The sequence below is a fragment of the Lonchura striata genome, chromosome 1A (genome assembly GCF_050655825.1).
Source record: "Lonchura striata isolate lonStrDom1 chromosome 1A, ASM5065582v1, whole genome shotgun sequence".
NCBI lineage: Eukaryota > Metazoa > Chordata > Aves > Passeriformes > Estrildidae > Lonchura > Lonchura striata.
In genome coordinates this window covers 41560568-41583578 of record NC_140741.1, presented here as the reverse complement: position 1 = coordinate 41583578, position 23011 = coordinate 41560568, and the positions used below count along the sequence as shown (strand labels likewise).

The 23011-nt window shown below is 36.4% G+C and overlaps 1 protein-coding gene across 2 annotated transcripts in view; it reads right to left on the bottom strand.

The window, feature by feature from the left end:
* Positions 1-525: 525 nt before the first annotated feature.
* The window catches only part of CNTN1 (contactin 1), a 215760-nt gene continuing 193274 nt past the window's right edge, over positions 526-23011 (bottom strand). For both annotated transcript variants that reach the window (XM_021545291.4, XM_085569439.1), the window contains 4 exons: positions 17032-17218; positions 15488-15600; positions 14197-14353; positions 526-3090 (listed from right to left, as the gene is read on the bottom strand). In XM_021545291.4, the coding sequence (XP_021400966.1) occupies positions 3011-3090; positions 14197-14353; positions 15488-15600; positions 17032-17218 (537 nt within the window). In that variant the 3' untranslated portion in view covers positions 526-3010. The remainder of the gene's footprint in view (positions 3091-14196; positions 14354-15487; positions 15601-17031; positions 17219-23011) is intronic.

Here is a 23011-nt window from a genome sequence, read left to right as displayed (position 1 = left end):
CTGGGGATGGCTGAACACCTGCCTGCCCATGGAAAGTGGTGAATGAATCCTTCGTTTTGCTTTGCATCTGTGCATGGCTTTTGTTTTTCCTACTAAACTGTCTTTATCTCAATCCATGAGCTTTCTCACTTTTACTCTTCTGATTTTCTCTCCCCTCATGATCAGATAGTGAATGAATAGTGACAGCTTTGTGGGGCACAGTTGGTGGCTGGGGTTAAATCATGACATATATCTACTAGAATAGAAAATGTTACCTGAAAAAATACTCTTTTTAGTTATCTCTTGCTTCCAAAAGTGCTGAAAAGCCCTCAGAATGCTCTCTCTTACTGATTTTAGGAAAGTCTTTCTACCTGTATCACCTATAATCAAAGCAAATAATGCAGAAAAGCTCTTAAAATCCAGCAATAGTCACAGGAAGGCAGGGCAGGGATACACAGGACTTCATTCTATCCACATCTTTACTATCACAAATGACCACAATTCTGTTATGAAATTAGAAAGCTCCAATTCAAAAGACAATTATAATACTTTGATTAACATTAATACATTTATTTAATTGTCATTTACTTTTCATTCATAAAAAGGACAAAGCACAGTCCTGTTCTACTCATTTGAAAAGAAAAGATAAAAAGTAACTAAAAAACCAGTTCAATATTCATCAGTATCAAATAATAGCAATATCAATTTTCCTGAAATATAAGGAAACAACAAATATGTCTATCTATATAAACTTTAATTAAGAACCTTGCATTTTAAAGCAGATGATACATTAGTTAGTTTTTCTTGACAACAATTTGAAGCTAAAGGTCCCAGTCAAATTTACACAATTATGTGAAACAGAAAAGTCTCCAACTATCAGATCAGTGTGTGACACCTACCTCATCCATGTTGCTGATTTAAAAAAAGAGAAGTGGCTTTCCTTCCCAGATAGTTTCCATGCAAAAATGAGAGTTTTGCTTACACCATGTATTAGAAAAGTAAAAGGCAATCATGCATTTGGCAAAAGATGTACTTGTGGTTGTATATTATATAAAAATGAGTCATACTGCAAAAGAACAAAACCAAATGAAGCACAATAAAACACATTTTTTTGTACAGAAGGCTTACAGCATATAAGTCTCTTATGTATGAAGACAGCTCATTGCTCTTTCAAATAATTATACAATTTATGAAACTCAGTTGTGTTTGACACTTTGACATTCCTCTATAGGGGAGTATCACTTTTGCCTATTTAAAAAATTTTAATCTCGTAACAAATAGTTAAAATTAAACTAAAACCATATTATTGATATTTATTAATGAAGACTCTACACTTTTACATGTAAATATATAGTACAAAATTATACAAATAAAAGAAAGGGGTGTAAATTATTAATAGACCTAACCTTGCTTCATGTAAATATTATTATGGAACTCTACAGTATCAGTTCTAAAAAGATAAAATCTATTTCTAAGTAGCTAGCAAGGTTGTGCTAATAAAATATGATTCAAAGCTTATAATTCTTGAAGCATCAGACATTGCACTATTACTTAAGCCAGCTGATTCAACATCACTGTGTTTCTTCATCATTCACACTCAAACTATTCCCAGCATACCATGGAAAATGAAAGGAATGTGCATTTCCTTAACAACTTAAAAAACCCCAAACAAACCAACAAAGAAACCTAGCACTGAAACACTCTAGACACAGTCAGAACAAAAACATTCTCTATCTCTAATAGATTCCCATTTTGAAAAGGCCATAGTAAACATGTAGCTTTGACTAACAGTTGGGATCTGACTTTCACGTACTAACACACAGTTGGATCACCCAGTACTCTGTCAAATAGAGAAATGGTGTCATAACTTTAAAACTCTTATTTACAACACTATGAACATTAGAATAATATCAAGTTCTTGAAAAAGCATATAGTTCGCCCAAATGTACGCCTTCAATACAGGAAGGTAACACCTGGTGTCTGCAGCATAAAAATGTAAATATAATAATTTTTTTACTGTGCTACTCTGCTTTTGCCATTTATTGTATATCTTTTTTTTATATTTTAAATCTTTTCACTTTAAAAAATAACATACGTTTCCTACCATTTCATGGTCCACTTGGCTGATCTTAGCATGGACTTCATCTCCAAACTCCTAAGTGTTATATTGCTACCTTAATAACAACAATAGGAATAAGACTAACTCAAAACCAATACATTACGCTGCTTCCCTGAAAGCTGACATTTGACTCCCAAAACCAGCAACAAGTACCATAACAGAATTTTTAACAGAATTCTTTTAAGAAAAGAGAATAATAATCTTGGGTCAGTGAAACACAGGTAAATTCCTTTAAGCTGAGCATGATATCCATGTCTCAGGTGTTCTGAACATATTTAAAACAAAAAAATCTTTATCACTGACTTTTATATCAATTCCTTCAAATTCTATCCAATAACGTCAAGAAATCTAGCTCTAAATAATTAAATGTTTTTGCTTTGACTGTCTCCCTAAAAACCAGTAATCCCAATAAATGGTGATGGGGCTATTCAAAAATATGCAGTACACAAAACATATAGGATAGTACAGACAGACGTAGTACTCTTACATTTATCACATACAATCAACATTTCAATCTCTATTATTAATTTCACAATTTGTTATTCAAGTTAAAGCACCTACGTATGGTGATTTTACTTTCACTGTACAGCCTATGTTATTGGGTTTTAACACTGTAACTTGCCCCATTGGACCGAATCATGCAACTGTCACAGATCAGCATAAGTGTTTTATAAGGCATATTGGAACAAGTTAAAAATATTTCTTAGCCATTCAAAAGTTGATTTACTTTATGAAGGAGTTCCTGGATGCCTCAGTCCTCTTAAAGTTCATAGGAAATTGGTAGGGTAATTCTTTTTAAAGTGTAATTTATTTGGCTTAGGATGGTGACACAGGAATCAAAAAGAATCGTGGTCCTCATCATCAAAGGGAGTCCTTTGTGTTATGTGGAGGACAAGGTGAATCCAGCTACATTCAGAATCCTGCACAGGCAAGGACACCCAGGGCAGGCACCACCAGGACCAGGAGCAGAGTTGGTACTCCAACAGCGGCACCTGTGCATCAAACAGAAACAACACAGCATTGGTCTTACTCAGTCTTACTTCAGCACTACTTGCAGTGGGGGAAAGATCCTGAAGTCCAGAGTATGGAGGCTGGAAGCCAGCTTGTATAGCTCAACATGGCCCCTACCTATATGAATAATCTGAAATGGAAAAAGTGACTTGTTACAGTAGGGTGGAGGACACACTCTTTTGTTCTGCAAGAGTTGCATGTTTATGCAGCATGTTTATACAAGAAACAAGGCCATTTAGGACACATCAGTGTATTTGGATTTGGCCAGTCTGACAAGCCAGGAGGTTATTATACCAGGAGGCAATAGGTCAAAATAAATATTTAAGTATGTAAAAACAAAATTAATGGAGTCTTTGAAATATGACAAAGCAAAGAGACACCTTTGGAAATGTTAATGTTCATATGAACAGCAATAATCTGAGAGATGTCAAAGAGCCTGGTCCGTTTGTTTACCTGCCAGACTACAAAGTCCAGATGGCCAACTTCTAGCAGTGTGGCATTTATGTCTGTTAAAAGTCACAAGGGTATTTCTTAAACAAATATTTTGAGACATAAAATATTAATCTTGCGAACTTTACATGACTCGCCCTGGCAAACAGAAAAAGGAATTGCTATTGTTTTGTGTTGTGATGGTCCAGCTCCCTGTTAAGAAGCAACTATATGAGAAAACAACTCAGCCAAACTGTGCCTGGCTGCCAGTCCTGGAGATGGGCCAATGGAGCCTAAGAACTGGCTATTCTTTTATCCCAGGGAGGGCTTGCCTATATCAGGATGGTAGATGGGCAGTGCAGAACCCAGCTTACTGCTGTTGAACGCTTAGCAGAGAATGCTTGCAGCTGGTGCTGACGGTCCTGAGGCACTGCTGGAACAGGCCCACTGGACAGCTCTTCAGAAATTGTTAAATGAAGAAACACCATACTCAGAAGGTAATGCACAAACTGAGCAGCAGAGATTTCAGCAGGCATAAAACCAAGCTCAGCATGACAAACTGTGAAAGTACAAGGGTATATTTATCTTATTTTTAAAGATTTATGAGGCATATTAAAATTTCAATTTTATTCTTAAATATCAGAGTAGAAGTTCTTAATGAATGAAGCCTTAGGGGGAAAAAAAACAGGTTTTGTGTTTAAGAATATCCACAGAAAATGTATTCTGCTTTTGTCAGACCAGGATAGTGCAGTTAGAAGACAAATAAATATTCTGAATGCTTCAAATGGAGAAAAATAAGACAAAAAGTTTGCTGAGTAAAGTTGAATGATGTGTAAGTATGAGGAAACATCTGTTTGCATGTTGTTATTCTACAAAGAAAAAGGAGTAATAAATCTTCCTCTGAGATGTGCTTACTGGCTCCAGAATAATTAGCAATTCATCTATAATAGTGGTTCCTTACAAGGTTTAGGCACTGTTGCAGAGCTATATTTACCAGTTTTCTTAAATAAAGAAGTCTTATCCTTGGACAGCACATTAACAGAACATTAGCAGGATAAATGCACATTGAACAGATAATCTTTTTCTTTCTTGTTAGATTACTAACGTACATGTAAGGATCCATACTTTACTGGAAACACTATTTGCCATGGCATGACATCTAGTACACTTCTGCGGCTCATCAATGAAAGTTAAGAAAAGTTTTGCCTAAGAACAGACTACAGGATTTAATTCTGTGCAGTAATGCAATTGTGATTTGTCAGTTTCAGCAACCTCTAAAAGCTAGAGAAATGCCAGATAAAGACTTAATGGATGTGGACAAATAAACACATAGATGTAAATTAAAAGAGAAGGATTATTAAGCTCCCTCTGAAGTCTGGCCAGGTCTGAGCTGGATGTATGTAGTGCCTAATGATTCTTTCTCTCCTCTGTGTTAAAATATGTGATCTCTCCTTTCAACCAGCATTTTATGGGTCCAGTGTGCAAGCAATTGCAAACTAAAGCCATCAAAATCAGTGTCAAAACCAAATCAGCATTACATGACCCAACTACCATTCTAATGCACCATGTGTGAACTTAATATTGAGAGTCCTCATTTATTTTAAGTAAACAAAACATCTGCCCTTAAATTTGGCTGGTTTTGTTTTGTTTGGTTTTTTTAATGATTTTGGTTTGGGTTTTTTTGGTTTTGTTTTTGGTTTTGTTTTGTTTTGGGTACTTTTGGTTTTTTTGATTGGTCTGGTTTAGTTTTTGGGTTTTTTTTGGTGGAGGGTTTTTTTTTTTTTTTTTTTGTTTTTTTTTTTTTTTTTCTTTTTTTTTTTTCCCCAACAGTCCCAAGCAAAATAGTAAAATCTTGCACAGGCTTTACTACTGTCTGGTACAGAATTACTGTAGTAGATATTTTTAAGTTTAGGACTAATCTATCTATAGAAATGCATAGCCACAATGTAGCTTAACATCAAATAAATCTCTATGGGATGCATGCAGTTAACCTAACTTTTTTTCTGTCTCCTATTCTCAGGAGCCTTTCTCACACAAGTGGTTGTTCATCTGTCTGAGTAAATGAAAAGAAGAACTGCTGGATGGCTTTACCTTCAGCAAGATCTTTATGTATCACAGGAACTCCTTCTAAAGTCCCAGTAATCCACAGCTTTCTATTAGTATTATAAATTCCTTGTTGCCATTTCAATCACATAACATTCAGGATGAAACTTTCACACCTCTGAAAGGAGATCCTAAATATTACTGCCATCTTGAACAGTATGCAACAGTCTTCCAAACATACCCAAAAGAAATAAAATCAATGCCTAAATGATTAAACCAGTTCAGATTTTGATGTATTTCTTAAGGCTTTGTGACAATTTGTTACATCATTATTTTCTTTAAATAAAAAACGTTACTTATATTTATATATGATATTTTTGGCCCTCTTCCCAACATCAGTGTCTTTTCATTGTGGAAAAAAAGGACCTTTTTGATCTCTCCCAGACCACAGCAAGTTGCAACCTCCCTCTGAATGGGGCCCCTCAGAGCCAGCAAACTCTCAATTTTGCTATGCTCAGAGGACTGCAGATAAATGCCAAGGATACAGCCTGGGCTGATAATTCCACACTCCTTGAGGCTCAACCCTTTGCCTGTGGAGAAGATGCAAATTCATTCAACATGAGCTCTTCACTGAACTCAAGGGAATTATTCACATACTCCTTTAGGTCTGTGTGCACGTGAGTGTGAATATGCCACAACAAATGTACTGTGAACGTTGCTTGTAGATTTGCAAGTATGTTACATTCATAAGTCAGGCCTATAAGAGAGTTACTGATGTGCTTACAGTAAATTCTACAGAATCATTTCTTAAATTGTTAGAGTTAGGCCATTGATTAAGTGCTGTTAAGTTTAAGTGCTGCTAAAACCTCTAGGCCTAAACCATTGGTCAAGCTGAAGACAAAGTTTGGTAAAGGGGGTCCCCTTGAAACATTTTGACACAACTGGACAGTCTCCCTTATTCCTTTTTATCTTTACCCTTCCCCTTCCATATCTTTTTCCATTCCCCACCTCCATGTAGATAATTTTAGGTTGATTTTAGTTTCAGACTGATTGATTTTAGATTTTATTCTGATTTTTCTCTGTGTGTTTTGTCCACCTAGTAAGTAGAAGAGTGAACCTTGCCAACAGACTTTGTTGTACTTTCATTTTTACATTAAATCTGCTGTTCCTTTGCTGCTGATTCTTCAAACAACCTAGAAACTTATTTGTGACAGTCTGCCTTTGTGACTGTTTTGCAGAACAGATTCCTTTTTTTCTGAAAGAATGACCAAACTCCTACTCATTTTCCTGTAAATAATACTCTCCTTTTGGTCCAGGATCCAAGGACCATTAGGGCTATCTGGTTTTTAACTCTCTTTTTTGCTATAAGAAGGTTAATTGCAAAGCCTTCTCATATTCTGTTTCTCCTTGAGTCTAAGGTTTGTCCATTTCTGTATGAAAAAAATAGGTCATCTGACAAAAATGAAGGGATTTTTGCCTGTTCCAGTCATTAGTTTCTTTATCAACTATTAGGCTTCATTTGTATCTGTTTTCTCAAGTATTTTCATATTTGCTCAGGTAGAACAGAAAAACAGAAATGGGGTGAAATATAATTTCTTTGAACTGCATAAAAGTAAAAGATGGGTTTATTGTTCTTTCAACTGGCTATTGAGAAGAAATTGCTCTTGTCCTAGATGGAAACACTGTCTCCATGGAAGACTGCTGCAAAAGAAATAGGTAGTATCAGCTGACATGATTTAAATTCTGTTATCACTACTCATGGAAAATGGAAAATAACAGAACTAATTATAATATACCTATCTTGCATCACTGGCATCATTATTAAATCACGTGTCCAACTTTCCCTTGTCTAGGAAACCTTTGTTTGTGCACAAGGAAATTTTCCTCTTGCCTGTGCCACAAACCTTTCAAGAAAGGCACTATGGAGTGATTCACAACTCTGTGATTTACTGTTTTTGCAGCAGAGTAGATGCATGGGATGGAAACAAAGCTGTCTGTCCATCTGCCCATGCTTTGTGCTGTGCTGAGGTTTGATGTGCATCTGGGGAACAGCTTCAACAGTTCTAAGAAAAACATATTTGAACTGCTGCTGATGGTCTCTGTGTTTTTTCCACCCCATGATGTTAGTCTCCTACTTGAAAATTCTGTCAAGGAAACATTTTGTTTTGTTCTGGCAATAGCACCTGGAACCTTGGCATTGTCAGCAGCTGGGATTTCTTTTTCATTGACTCTAGCACTGCCACAGACCTGGGCTGCCAACATGAAAAGATGACCTGGACTTCAAGAAAAACCAGAAAATTTTCAGTCATTGGATTATTAAATAGCTGTCAATAAACATAGGTTATTTCTCAAATACCTCTTCCCCCTCACATATAGTAATATTCATTACGTATTCTTTTGCATGGAGAGTAAAGTAGAAAAGAACTGGTAATATTTTTTTATAAAATATACTCTTAAAGTTGTGCACACAACAAATAATAGCATGAGCAGATTCTTCTGTGATCTAGGCAGAGGATCTTTGGCCAGCTGGCATGTCTGAGGATTTGTGAATTTTTCTTACAAATAAATTCAGCCCAACTATATACCAGCTGTGTCACTCTTTTTGACTTGCAAATAGTCCACATTTAAAAAGCCACAGGGTGCAATGGGTAAAAAGCAGAAACTCTTCAGGTGCAAAATGGTGGCACAGACTCCCTCCCTCTGCTCCCTGAGTACTGCAGCACCACAAGGAATGATCAATGGGAACAAGCAGCACCCAGGGCTGGAGTGCCTGGAAAAATATGCAGCCAACGAAAATGATGGACTGAGAAGCAGCAAAGAAAATAAATTTGTCCAACAGGACAGATAAGCTTCAACTTGGCCTTGGTCTTCAGCAAGGCAGAAAAAAAATCTTAAATCAGGCATTAAAGTCACTGCAGAAGGAAAGAAAGGAAACAATTATCAGAGGATAATGTAGACTACGAAAACATAACTATTATGAAATAAAAATATGATATTAATAAAATATGATATGAAATGAAAATATATGATATGATATTAAAATATTTCCACTATCTGTCTAATCTTTGAGTTTGAATAGAATCATAAGAGGAAAAATGAAATTAATGAAAATATGGCTTTTCAAGAAAACACTTGTTCTATCACTGAGTATGTTGTAATGCAAGGAATTGTCACCTTATTCAATCAAATTAAATCTTGGAAGGAGGCAAAACCAATAAATTAGAATTGTGATGAAACAAAATGTGATGATGAAGAAAAATCAAGAAAAAAAACCAGAGAACAAAATATGTTGATTTAAGTATACATATGTTCCAGGTTAGAGGGCATTCTGAGTATTTTCTACTTAATTTTTAGTCATGAGACAACAGTAAATGCATTTTGGAAATTACTTTTCTTTTAGAGGAGAGCTCTTTTGGAAATTTACTTTCAGTTTAGTAGAAGCTTTCAGATACATAAGAAGTTTGAAGGCAAGGAACAAAGAACCTTCATGCCCCAGCTAGGCTGAGTCTGTTTTCTTCAGTATTGCTTAAGATTTTTACCCGTGTTCACCTCCTCTTATTACTACAACAATCTTTGCAACAGATGGGCATTTTCAAATCACAATGAAAAACTTGATTATAACACATGAGAAGTGATTGATCACCTGATTTACTTGATAATAATGTATACAATAAACATTTGTCCCCTTTCAAACAGTAATTGAAAAAATTAAAAGATAAATAATTAAAAAGATTTTGTAAACTAGTACAGGCAAAATGTATGGATTTTCCTTTAAAAGATCTGTACTTCAAAGTAAATACTATTTCAGGATCCTAAAATATGCCTCTGGCAAATAGAATTCATATGTGTATATTGATGTGTGTGTGCACTGAACACAGAGAAACAGTAATTTTGTTCTATTGCTATAAACATATACAATACATAAATTATTCTTTGTCCATGACACTATTAAAACTGAGACATCAACCTGATTTCACATGTGAAGCTGAAGGTGTATGGTATTTCCCTTTCTTCCCCAATATTTATCAAAATAAGAAGAGTAACCCTCCCCTTTTTCCCACCCTGGATGAAATTTTAAAACTTGAAAATTTTAAAACTATTTTTCCATACTCTGGCATAAAGCAACTGCACTGAGGCCAGTGCAGTTACACAAGTGAAGTGAAAAAAGAACCAAGCACCATATGGTTGTAGTTCCTACTGATTGCAAGATTGTTTTGATTACGCTAATATTAGTAATATGACAAAACATTGCAGTCCAAAAATCATGAAAGAGACAAAAAAAATTCTCCGCCTTTACTATATTTCAAAGGAAACAGATAAGCCTATTATTAACTCTTGAAAAAGACTCCATTGGTTAAACAAGTCATTCCAGTCTTCATCTGGTTGTGGTAACTCAAGAATGAATTTTAAATTGTGTAGCTCATTAATTTACTATAATGGGCTTAAAAAACATCTCCAAACTCCTTACTCTACAACAGGCACTGGCCAGTAAAATACAAAATATCATGGCTGTATTTTACTGATTATAGCTATATGCTGGAATGCACATATACAAAGAGTTATTTTATTATAAGAAATTTTATTTCAAGAGGTTCACTAAAAAGAAAGGCATGCAAGATAGCTTTAGATAGTGATTGGTAAATTTAATTTGTCTCATTCTCAACTAAAACAGTGTAACCTGTTGGAAGCTGACCAGTTACATGAGAGCAAAGTAGCTGCCGGATATTTGCCTCCCTTTTCGCAGGTGACTGGGTTTTGTGTGGCATGGAAGAGGATGAGGAAAACAAAAAGGAGGTTTTTCCCTTGAACAAGGAATTGAGACAGAAATGAAATAAAATCTAGTTTGTTTTTCATTTGACTTTCAAATGTAACTATCTTAGTTAAAACATGTTATAATTTTAATTCCTATGTTAGGACCTCAGGGCCAGTTAGTGCTCCTGAACCCAAAATATAGGATGAAAGATGTGTCCTGGTGTCCTGTCTGGCCTCCACCTCTGTTCTGGGATGACTTTATGATGCTGAATTGTATTCCTATTCATCTGTTTAGCCCAGAAAGAAGTTTTGTGCCCTTTAAAATAGATATGAGAGAGAAGTGGGGGGAGATGGAAAAGCGGTGGAATTTTTTCACAGCTGTATTCAAAACCAAAGAGACAAGAGCTGCAGCTCTCTCTCAGTGAGCATCGTCTGCAGCACAGACAGGGAGCAAGACAGAGCTCTCCTTTGCTTTTAGTTAGTTTTTAGATAGGTGAGGCAGAGAATTTCCCCAGACTGTGGCTTTTTTTTTTCCTTGGAACTGTGCAAACTTGCTCTGGATCAAAAACCCAGAAAAAACTCTGAAAAAAACTCTTCAAAACAGCAAAAGGTTTTAATGTTTAACATTCTTCATTTTTTTTATGCTTATAAATATTTTGCTTGTTAGAGAAACAGTTTTTTCCACTTTTCTTGAAGGAATTTTATCACCTGAACAGGTGGAAGAATGGACCATTGAATTTTGCCCTTTAAGGAATCATCCCTTTGGAAGTTCCCTTCCAAATTTGTCCCAAACCAAGACAACCTGCCTACCTAGAAGGCCTCGGGTCCCCTGTATTTCATATCATTCCTGTCAGAATTGTGTCCCTGGATGTGACATTTGAGATGCCCCAGTTTAGCAGGAACATCCTGGGGCAGGTTTTGTTTAACAATCTGAATTACACCCTACATGAGAACTGTTTGTAATGGGAGCTTAGATACCTAACTCAGCCATATTATATAGATTACTTTGGATTTGATACCCAGTGAACAGCAGGAAAAAAAACTCATCTGGATGACACACTGGTGTTATAGACATCCCTTGTTTAAGATCCTGCCATTCCTATGCTTTGCTTTAGCTATTGTTTACATCTCTGTGTAAATATGTAACTTCCATTTTGGTCAGTCAAGCACCAAAACATGCATTCCTATCAAGCTACATCTTCTCTTTGTAATTCTCTGAGAAAAACTGTAATTTAAAAGAAATTTCATTACTCTATCCTTCTTTTGGGATAATTATTCTAAACCCTAATGCATTACTGGAAGATTTCCTTAAGAATAAAAATTAGCAGACATAATTTGCTATGTGTAGGCATTAAAGATATACTTTGTTCTGCTTTTTGAAAAAGCAGCCTAGAAATAACCTGCAATTTTTTCCTGATTGGCTGTATATTATATGTTCCAAAGAGATTACCTTGCCTTTTGTCTCTCAAATTTTCTTTAAGTCCAGGGAATGCTGCCTCTGTCTAGGTCACTAGAGGCACAGTCCCTGTCTGTCTAGCTGGTGTATGGTAGAATTTATGGATGAGAACTTGTCTGCAGCGTGGAAAGCAGTTTAATACAAAACTCTGCAAACCAGCATTTGCAGGGTGCTAACTCTCCCAGTGGTGCTCATTCTGTACAGGCACATTTGGGAGAGGTCATAGTGTTGGCAAGAGTGATCAGCTTGTGCTTGATATTGCATTGACATGATGCTTTTGGACTGGGAAGTAATCTGCGAGCTGTGATTACTTAAAGGCTCTTTGCACCACACCAGTGGCAGGTTGCAATGCATGTTTGATACAAAGATACTTAGGACATGTCCTGAAGACAGCAGTTGCCTCAACTTTTTTGCAGCTTATAAAATACATTAAAAGTGATTGTCCTGGTGTATGATAATACAACAATACATTTCAGATTTTTTTTAAGTGGTTGACTTACTATCCCCAAATAACTCTCATAGAATATGGTACACACAATTAACACATATGCTAAATGGATTAAGAATTCAGTCACCAGCAGATTTCAAACCACAATTATTGAAGAATGGGCACTGAATTTCTAGTGCAATTCCACACTGAACAGCTGTAGACTGAAAGCAATCCATATATTTATATCAAAAGCAGCAGAAGTAAGCACCTATGGAACCAAAATGGCAAATAGAGACAACATATTAATATAAAAATTCAGGCAGCATAGGGACTTGAACCATTCAAAACAACTGTGCTTTGTCATAGTCACAGGCAAAATAAAACTTATAGTTAAAAAGAGACCTGATACTGTAGTGATACTCTGAAAATAATGAGATACTGTATCCTGGAAAGCAAGGATTCCAGGAAGGATTTAGAGATGGTGTTGGATAAACAAGATGAACATAATTTCATAGCCCCATGAAAGGTAATAAATGTCTAAAGAAAGCCTTTTATGAATAATGCTGGAAGTAGCTAAGTGTAGGGAGGCAAGAATATCTCTGCAGACAGCTGAGTTGAACACAGGGCATATATAGTATCTAGAGTCTTAAAGGAAGTATCAGAAGCTGGAGAGGTGAAGAAAAGAGTTGATGAAATTATTTAAGACCTGATGGCAATGTAACTGAGGAGAAATTCAAGGCACACAGTGTTTTAAACATTTGATTAGTCACTTTGCTAGTATAGATACATTTCCTAATGGAAACAATGTATTAGACACAAAAAGACTCTTTAACAACAGCTACCAAAGGAAACAATGCTCAGACACTAAAGCCAGAAAAACACAGATTAAAAAAAATGCAAATAATATCAACTGTGCAGGTGTTCATTAGAACAAAGTAGACAAAAAATACGAACTTCATACAAACAAAAATGGCAATACTCATGAGCTCAGATGATATAAGCCGTATATATTATTAAAAACCTGCAGATGGGACGTCCACTCCTTCAGGCATGGGCAGCTTCCCTCACAGTACAGATAATATGCACAAGCATTGTTCTTTTTAAAAAGCCATAATAATGATTGCATTGCTTCTGTGACAAGAGTATTGTTGACATTTAATCCTTTCTAAAACCCAAGTTAATTTTTTAAATTAAAAAGTCAAGAATACAATGAAAGTGATTGAATTATAACCTTGCAAAGACACTATCCAATTATTTGATGTCTATTCATATGTTCTCTTTCAAACCGAATAGTGCCAAGGAACTACTTAAGATAAAAAACTAACAGGAAGGAGATGCACAGACCATGTCTGGACTTGTAATTAGAGAAAACATTGAGCCCAATTTGAACTATCCTAAGCCATGATCCCTCCTTTATCAATCATCCAGACCACTCTGAATTAGAGTATGTGGAGTTTCTTATTACTTATTTATCACTTTTATGCCACAGATCCCCTTTTCACTGAGTAGTGGAACTTCCCTGGCAAGTGGTCTGGGGATCACTGTGGACCACTCCTTTTCTCTATTATTTTCCTTTTAGTGACAGTTGACAGAGGAATGAGATAGAGGCAAAAGGTGCTAGAAACTATGGGGTTATTTCAAGCTGATACCTAGATTCTGAGGTCTCCACAATGTGGTTATGCTTGTAGGACACTAATCGAAGCAGCAGCCTAACTGGAGACACCAGTAAAAGCACTCTGGTATTTGGAAGATTGGCAGTGCTTCCAGGATTGAGCTACACTGCTACAGAAGTGTCCTGTGTGTACTATGAGCCCTCAAAAATGTTTTAAGATATACTCTTATTCTCAGTGCAGTCACTCATGAAGGGCTACCTTTCCCATTTTGGACGTGCCCATCTCTCAATAGCATGTAAGAGGAAAACACTCAGTAAAAATTTCCAAGAAGTGTGGTGAAGAAAAAGGGAAGTTATCTGCTCACCTGAAATTTTTATTTGGGCTACTTCTCCATCTCCTCCTTCACTGTGTGCTCGCACTTCAACAACATATTCACCATCGCTGGGGACGGGGACCTCTATCGTGTGCTTTCCAGTGGAAAACAACTTGCCTTCATGCTGTCCATCTGGCCTATAAAGTACCTAGGAAAGTAATGGTAAATATAGTTATCAAAATGTTACATTTCCATGAAGATCTATTTCTGTATGTACAGTGTGTCAATAAAAATGTATTAGGTTTTTATTCATATGAAACATTATATATACAGACATACACACACATACATTACAACTTTTTTCCATATTTACGCAAGGTGAATTTAGACAGGATGTCTTCTCATTTTCTGTTACAAAATTTTGCCACCTTTTGAAAAATAATCTTAGCACTTACATTCAAAATAAATAATTAAGTGATGGAGAATAACAATACAGAATGGCATTGTTATTGAGAATAAAAATCTGAGAGCTCAGCTGGGTTTTCTGACATAAAATTTACAAACATTTCCATAAATACGACAATTATAAATTTTATTATTAACTATCAATGCTAAACTATTGCAAATGGGATAGTACATGTCTTGTGGGACCTTTAGAAAAAAATCCCATTTCTTTCTGAAATAACCTCTGTGAAATACTATTAGCAATTCCCAGGAAGGAATTCACTCCTCATTCAAATTTGCAAATGAAGAATATGATACTAATTTTCTTACTGCCAAGCAAGCAGCAACATTAGACAGGAATTGATAGCTGAAGTTTTCTATATGTCCTATAGTCGGTATATACACTCGCTGTGGTTACAGAGTAACTGCATCTAATGATGGTAGAGGTCCCTTCCCTTCATCTACATTCCCAGACTTGAAAAACTCATGGTTCAGGAACTGTAACCCCCATGGAGATGGGAAAGGAAAACTGGAACAATGTATAGAGATAAAAGAAAAAACTATGAAGTTTTTATAACTTTTCTATGCATTATTTTAAGCCAACAGAGTATAATTGTGATCATGTGGGAAATGAGGTTGTTGCAGTCACTGCTATGAACTTTTTTATATGGTTTACCACCCAAATGAATTTCAGTGCCCAAATATTTTCTCATCATATTGACTAAGCCTACTGGCTTTGCCCTACGCCTACTGGATGGTTGCAATTGCTGAGCATGATACCATTCTCTTCAACATTCAAGTATGTGTAAGTCTGATTATGTACAAATATTCAACACTGTCTATAAAATGCACTACACAAACCATACATAAAGATAAAAAATATTTTCAGAGATTATACTTTATATCCTTCGACGGCAGACTCGTTTGACATTGCCTTCACGTGATCCCAGGTAATGATGTACCTTGAACCAGATCTTACAGAACTGATAATTCTTGGGCGTTGGCTTGGAGCTGAAAAGCAACATATGTATAATGTACACATAAATAAGATTTCATTAATGGTCAATGATGCTTTTATTAAGACATGGAAAAATTTAAAGATATGAATATGGAAATTAGGCTGCCATACATATAAGCAAGAGAGAGTCTCCTTCCTGGAATGAACTGCTACAGCTCCAGCCAGGCAATTTTGGATGGCTTTGTGCAGTGGCTGCATTGTGGGTCTGCCTTTCTGTGTTGCCAGAAGGGAAGTGGCCAACATCACTCTTCACTGTCTTGCTGACCACCAGTGTTTGCTGGCATGCAACTACCTTCAGAACCTCCCAGAAATGTGGTGTAAATCATATTTATTCATTGAGATCAAATATTCAATCAACTATTTACAGCCGTTTCTACATCATTTAACTCAGATCAGCAGAAATAACAGTACCCCACTGCAGAAATTCATTATAACTTACACAGTAAGTTTATGAAATGGACTCTTATTAATGAATCCTGCAGGTGCAAGTTGCAGAATACACTACTTTACTGACAGAAATCCTCAAATTAGCCCAGAAAATGGTTTCTTAAATACACAAGATGTTTTTCTTACATTGCTCAGTCAATGTTAGTGCTAGGTATCGTCACTGAGTCAGGAGCAATATTCAAAAACCTGTTATGGTATGTTAATTCTAGGGTGAGATTCAGATCACCCACTTCTCAAGGCTGAATGTGCTGCTTTGCTGCTGATGAAAATGGCAGCTGGTCACATTTCAGTCACCATTGACTAAACAAAAAAGCAATGCCTAAGTAATAGCTGGTCTCAGCTGCTCATCATTTAGAATATTATGTCCTGCTTTGGGATTCCCAATGCTTGAAAGACACTAGTAATCTGGAGTGAGTTCAACAGAGCAATACCAACCTGATGGGGATCTGGAACACTTGATTTGTGAAGGGTGAAAGAGCTGCACTTGCTCACCCTGGAGGTGAGACAGTTTTGGAGGGGACCCAAGAATGCCCTGTCCTAGTAGGGGGTTTATCAAAAACGATCCAAGCTCTTGGATGGCATGGCAGGAGGATGAGTAACAAAAACGCACAATATTGATTAAGAGTCTCAGACTAGATGTTCAGAATAAGTCAGGGACTGGAACAGGTTTCTCAGAGAGGTCGTGCAGTTTCTATCCCTTTAGGTTTTCAAGATCCAGCTGGACAAAGCCCTAAGAAACCTGATGTGTGCTTTCAGGTGACCCTCTTTTGAGCCTATCAGCATAGCCTCTTTACTGCCTTTTGTAAGATATCCCCATTATACATGGCAACAAAACAGAGGAAGGAGAATTTTAGCAGAAATTTTCAGACTAAGAAGCAATATCACATGAGGAGAGAACATTTGGTATATGAATGAGAAGCCATGTTTGAAAACATGATGGACATGATTATACTCATCCCAATGTTCCATTTACTTACGTGCTTTCCTTGTAACAACATCAAGGGTGCTGCTGGGAGGTCCATAGCCTGCACTATTGAAGGCAGACACATCCACATGGTAGCGGGTGTTAGGCTTCAGGTTTTCCAGTTTGGTCGAATACTCTTGATTACTCACCTGTACCCGCTGTGCAGCTGCTTCTTTATCATGAGCAGCCCAGTAACGAATCTGTAAGCATGGCAATTGGAGGGTTAAACTTAAGATATTTAATCATAAATAAATGTTAAAAAAAAATGGATGTATTTCTATACTGTATATTCAGATACAAGCCAGCTAAAAGAAATCTAATAGCAGTAGCATAGAATTCGTTCTACAGGTTGTAATTTTAACCAAGTTGTGTATAGGCATAAAAAAGCAGAAATAAATGTAGAATGTATTATTAAACTTTTCACACAGTGGTTTTACTTGTTCCCAGCTAAGTCACCAGAAGCCTGTGAGCTGGATAATGCCTTCAAAGAACAAGACTCTTTTCTTCTTGCTCTTTTGTTTTTGCATTCTACTCTGAATTTTAGTATTATTTTCTTACAGTAGTAGAGACTAAACTCTGAGAATGTTTTTGGTGTGTTTTGTTTTGAATGTCTTACAAATTTAGGCCTTTTGTAATTCTATCTATGGAAAGCAAAGTATTCAATCATGTTAGCTGCATGTGTAGGTCTGGATAGGTGTACATAACAATTTTCTAATGTTTTTCAGTTAAACCCAATCAGGTTTCATAGCACAATATGGCATTTGTCAAAGTAGATGAAGTACATGAAAATATTTAAAATATGTGAAAAACATGACTGTAAGCTTGTAACACCTTAAAAACCAAAGCCAATTAAGAGTACACAGAAATTCCATTAGGTTTTTTTTTTTATTTTTCCCCTGAAGAACTTGTTCCATCCTACTTTTGTTCATTATGCATTACAAAGCACCAGGTGAAAACAGTGTAATTCCTATGGAGTGATGCCATCCCATAGGGTCCTATTCTGCATGGCCTTGTGAGATGCAAATGAGAGTGAAACACTGTCAGGCTCTGGGTTTTGTCTGGTGCATAACCATTTGCATAAAACTAAATTACTGCACAAACCTGAAAGAGCAGAAAGCCATGCTCATTGCATTTTGGTTCTGAATGTTTTCACCCTCAGCTTCTGCCTGATTTCATAATGAATTTTGTGTATGCTACATGAACACATTTTAAATTTTTTAGGAAGAAGTTAATACTGTTTGGTAAATTTGGGCTCAAGGAAAAATCTTACTTTGTAAGACATTATTGGTATCCTATCATCTTGTCTTTTAAATAGTAACTGCTTTAACCTTCTGTTCTTCTGACATTAATTGTCTATGAAGTCAAAGTGTTAATATTACAAGTTCTCTTCTTTACAAGTTGTGGGTTCAACTCTTGTTTGGTAAGGCTTTATTTTCTCCCATTTAAATTTAAATTACAATATTTAATTTAGCAGGGGATTTCTCTTTACTTACTTCAAATGTCTTTGGACATGAGAACAGTATCACTACACAGAGATTACTGTCAACTAAATAATTCTTGGAGCTTGTCTCTTTTCAATGTTTTTTTTTGCCACAGTCCTTCCCACCAGTGTTACAGGTTACTCACACTGATTACTATAAATCTGAAATCTTAGTGGTCTTCATCATGCTTCCTGCTGCAGGGAAAATCACACTGTCCCTGCAGACCAAACTGGATTTGCTTTTTAAGTTCAGCATGCATACCTGATTTCCAACAGGCAAGAAAAGATAATCTTCAGTTCTATAAATATATGTTCTGCATTTTATTCAGAAAGTATCATCCACTAGCATCCTAAACATCAGTTTGCTGTAATTTAGGCAATCACACTCATAAAATTCATACTACAAAGGTGCCTATTTTCCCAAGTAAACAGCCTTTACCCTAAAATGAGGACTCTGCACCCAGTCCATTCTGCAGGCTTCAGCAATAGTGTGGCAATCCACCAGATTAATGGTTTCAAACTGGCATGGATCTGAAACTGTGACAGCCATTTCATCTGAAGGTCTGATAGTGATCTTCAAGTCAGAGTTTCTTTTATATGATTATAATTAACCTACTGTTGTAGATATGCAGGTCTTGTTGAATGCAACCAGCTGTACACCATAAGGTGTTAACTGCAAGTGGCTGACTCAGGTGAGAGAAGGCATGTACATCAAGAGCTAGAGAACATCATGTCTATCTCGAAGTTCAAACAAGTTTCTAGCCTAAAGCAAAAGAGTGTCTGTAAAGTTCTAGGTGGCCAAAAGTTTATTAACTGCGATAGGACCAGTAGTAGCTTTGTTGATTTTAGCTGGCCATTGGAAAATAATTAATTTCTTTTTAGTATGCTCTATTATGTTAATTAACAGCTTTACCTAAAGATCGAAAAGGTACAGGAAGGCTAATGGTGTAATGCAGGAGTAACACAGAGCATCAATCAAGACAAGCGAGAACAATGAATAAAAATGCAAATTTCTTCACAGAGAACATATTACATTTCAGACAGAAGTAATACAATTTAAAAATTAAATAAAATGTACATCCCAAATACAATAGTTCTTGGCTGCAATGCTGTGGATTTTACTCCTATACTGCACAAGCTATATGTCATGAACACAGAAAGTTCTTCTCTAATACACAGCCATAATTATATATTTGGAACATTGTAACAACTCCTGAAAAAGAAAAAAAAATTACTTCCCTGAGAGCTAAGAAAATTACTATCTTCTTTATACTATTTCTACATTTCTCATTTTGTTTTTAAATAATTTCAAACTTTCTTGAATAATTTGGAAATTTCTTTCTTGCATTTGGAATTAAATGCCACATTGCTTCACATTTCCCCACTCTACTGAGTAGCCTCTCTCTCTCTTTTTTTTAAAGAGCTTATATAGTAGCCCCAGACAGCCTTCTTATTCCTGGTGCTCTGCATTTACCTTGTTAGGGTAATCCATAGGCAATGAATCCCCAGAGGACATAGAAGGGGATTTCAACCAAGCTCTGGAGTTTTTGTAGGAAATCAGCCAATTGTGCAAAGGAATGCCTTAGCCATCATGAATTAGTGCAGACCTGTGTGCTAAACTCAGGGAAAAACCTGTCTTTCATGGTCTTCTCCTCTATTCAAACTTTAATATATTGAAACTCTTTCTGTAGGTGTTGTGAAACAAAAGCTTCCATATTCTTGAAAGTTCTACACAAAAATACACTCATATTGAGAAAGAATGCTAATAGCATATTTCAGTCTAGAAGAGACAATGATGGTGAGTAGTAATAAATTTGTTTAATAGAATAAACCTACATCTATTGCATAGAAGCAGCGTGAAATACAGATAGCGTCACTGGTGCTGCATGCACTGCAGAGATGTGGCTGTTAGCAGTCTATTGTAAGAATCATCAATCTTAAATTCTCTGTATGGATGGTGATAGTTTTCATACCTTATCTCTTTAAGTGTGAGCTGAGGATACTCCTCTGTAATGGCAAAATGTATCAGCTCACACTCATCACCATGGGGGCAGTCATCCTGACAGTATGCATTAGTGTCAGGAAAATCTGACTCCTCCTGGTGCGAGAAGCATTGTGTCACAGGTGAAATACCTCAGGTTCTCTGCTCAGGGCACTCCCACCTCTTAAACTCTAGCATTCAAAAGCCAATTCTGCAATTTTCAAGTAATAATACAGACCAAAAGGAAACTGAGAGGGTGCTCTGGTGTATAATGTTTTCTATTAACCTGTGTTACACCTGAGCAGTAATTTAAAGGTAACTATTTATCAGTGCAAATAGCCTTCCAGAGATAGTCACTAGAATTTCATAATGCACTTTGAATACTCCTTCCACCACAACTTTTATTGCAACTTCACAAATGCTATCTGTGGCCTTAACCTTCCAGAACAGCCCTCCCTATTTTTGCCGTCCTATGGCTCCTTCAGGACTCATAGGGGTTCTCTGATCTTCAGGAACACAAGTTTTTCTTTTTATTCTCAGTGAAGAAGCAAGGGGTTTCCTTTTGCTGCCTATCCCTCTACTAGTCTGAGACTGGTGATTGCCCTGTGGAAAAATATCTCAGAATTAACACCTTATTGAGCATTTTGGGACAGTAGTTTGGGACTACTGGTCTGTTTATCATCTAGCCAGATGGAATTTTTTACATAGTCCTGATAATCAGAAGAATGTCTTAGAAAAAGAGAAGTAAAAAAGAAGAAATTTATATTCTAATGTAGCTCCTCACTGTGTATCTACAAGCCAGTCAGTTCATGCTGAATTTCTGAAAGTGTATTTCTCCACAAATAGGTGGATAAAATTACACTACAGCTAGCAAAACCAGGCCACACCCCAAACATCCATAGTCTACGTAGCAGATGGTCCATTCCCAGGATATCTCACCTTTCTAACAGTTATTCTCTTTTCAGCCCAAAGATCCCCTAAATTTCTTTCTTTTTTTTTTTTTTTTCTATTGACTGTTCCATTCATCCTGAGCTTTCCTGCCAAATCCTCTCTCCTTCTTTCTTCCCCTGATGATCCCTGATACAACTCAGATGTCTTTATGTCAAATACGGTATAATTTTAAAAAATGGCCAAACATGGGTTGCCTATAGGCATGTCCTCCTGCCATGTTATTTCCACATTTATCTTTGCCCCTCCTGCTTTACTACCCTATTCCCTACTACAACTCTGAACATCCATCTTCATGATCTATCAGAATTGTAATCTCAGCTTCTATCAGCACTCCTTGTTGCTGTTCTATCCACCAGAGAGAGCAGCTGCCACTCTTGACGAGCTGTCACGCTCCACATTCCCAGAAATCCCCTGGTGTGTGCCTGCCAAGTGTGTGTCCTGCATGGGAAGACTTCTGAAGTTTCTGGGCAGACTGTCCAGCCTGGGAGTGCAATGCTGCTACAGCACTGTCCACGCTCAGCTCACAGATCTCATCTATGACCATCAATTTGTCCATCCTATTCTAACTTATGAGACACCAAACCAATGGACTGCCTTAGTAAATTAGGAGTTGCCACTGATATTAGTGTCTTAATTTCAAAGTCCTGTTTGAAATTAAGTGCCCTCTGTAACTTTAATACTTTATATCGGTACCGTCAACCTTTACACGGGACACTATTCTCATTATGGTATTACAAAAGTTTTACATAAATCTCATGGAGACAGAAACAGAGATCAGGAAATTTAAAAAACCCAAGTATTACTTATTTATTCATAGATTTAATTTAAAAAACACATTCAATGAGATTACTATTCATTTGTATGTCCTTATTTTGTAACATAGAGGAAATTTTCAAGTAGTTGAAAACTTAAATCCCAAGGTAAGTCACTAACAAAATAAAGACCCAAACCCCTATTTTGGGTTGCAGCCGAAGTAAGCAGACTGTACACTGCCGTTTGCCAGCATATACTGTGCAGGGATGATGTTAAGACTTCCCCTGCTAGAGTACTACATGGCCACTTCTCCTTGCACCCAGCCTGTGGCTGTTGTCACCTCTGCAGAAGGACAATAACAATTTTCACCAGTAATACCATTGAGATGGATGAGATGGAACATGCCTCAAGGCTCTTTTTCATGTAGAGAATAGAATCCATCAAGAAAACATCACTGTGTTGCACAATAGCAGTGTCTCTGTTAGACTGGATTTAACATTTTGTCAAGTAGTCCCACTTACTACAGGGTTTGTGGGTGAAATATAGTAATAACTGCTGGTAAATTAGGTGGGCCAGAGTTAGTTACAATTTTGCATATGTATTGGAATTTTAAAATTTAATTTCAAAATTTAATTTCAATATGTTTTAAGCTATAGATTGGCATTCAATTACATAAAAGACACAATATTCTTTCATGAAATAATGGTGCCTTTTGTTAGTTGAAAAGTGCAAAATACATTTCTTAATCTATTTTAGTAATGAAGTACATAACACCAAAAATAATCTATTTCTCAAGATGCAAAATCTGCACAGAACATGCTAACTAAA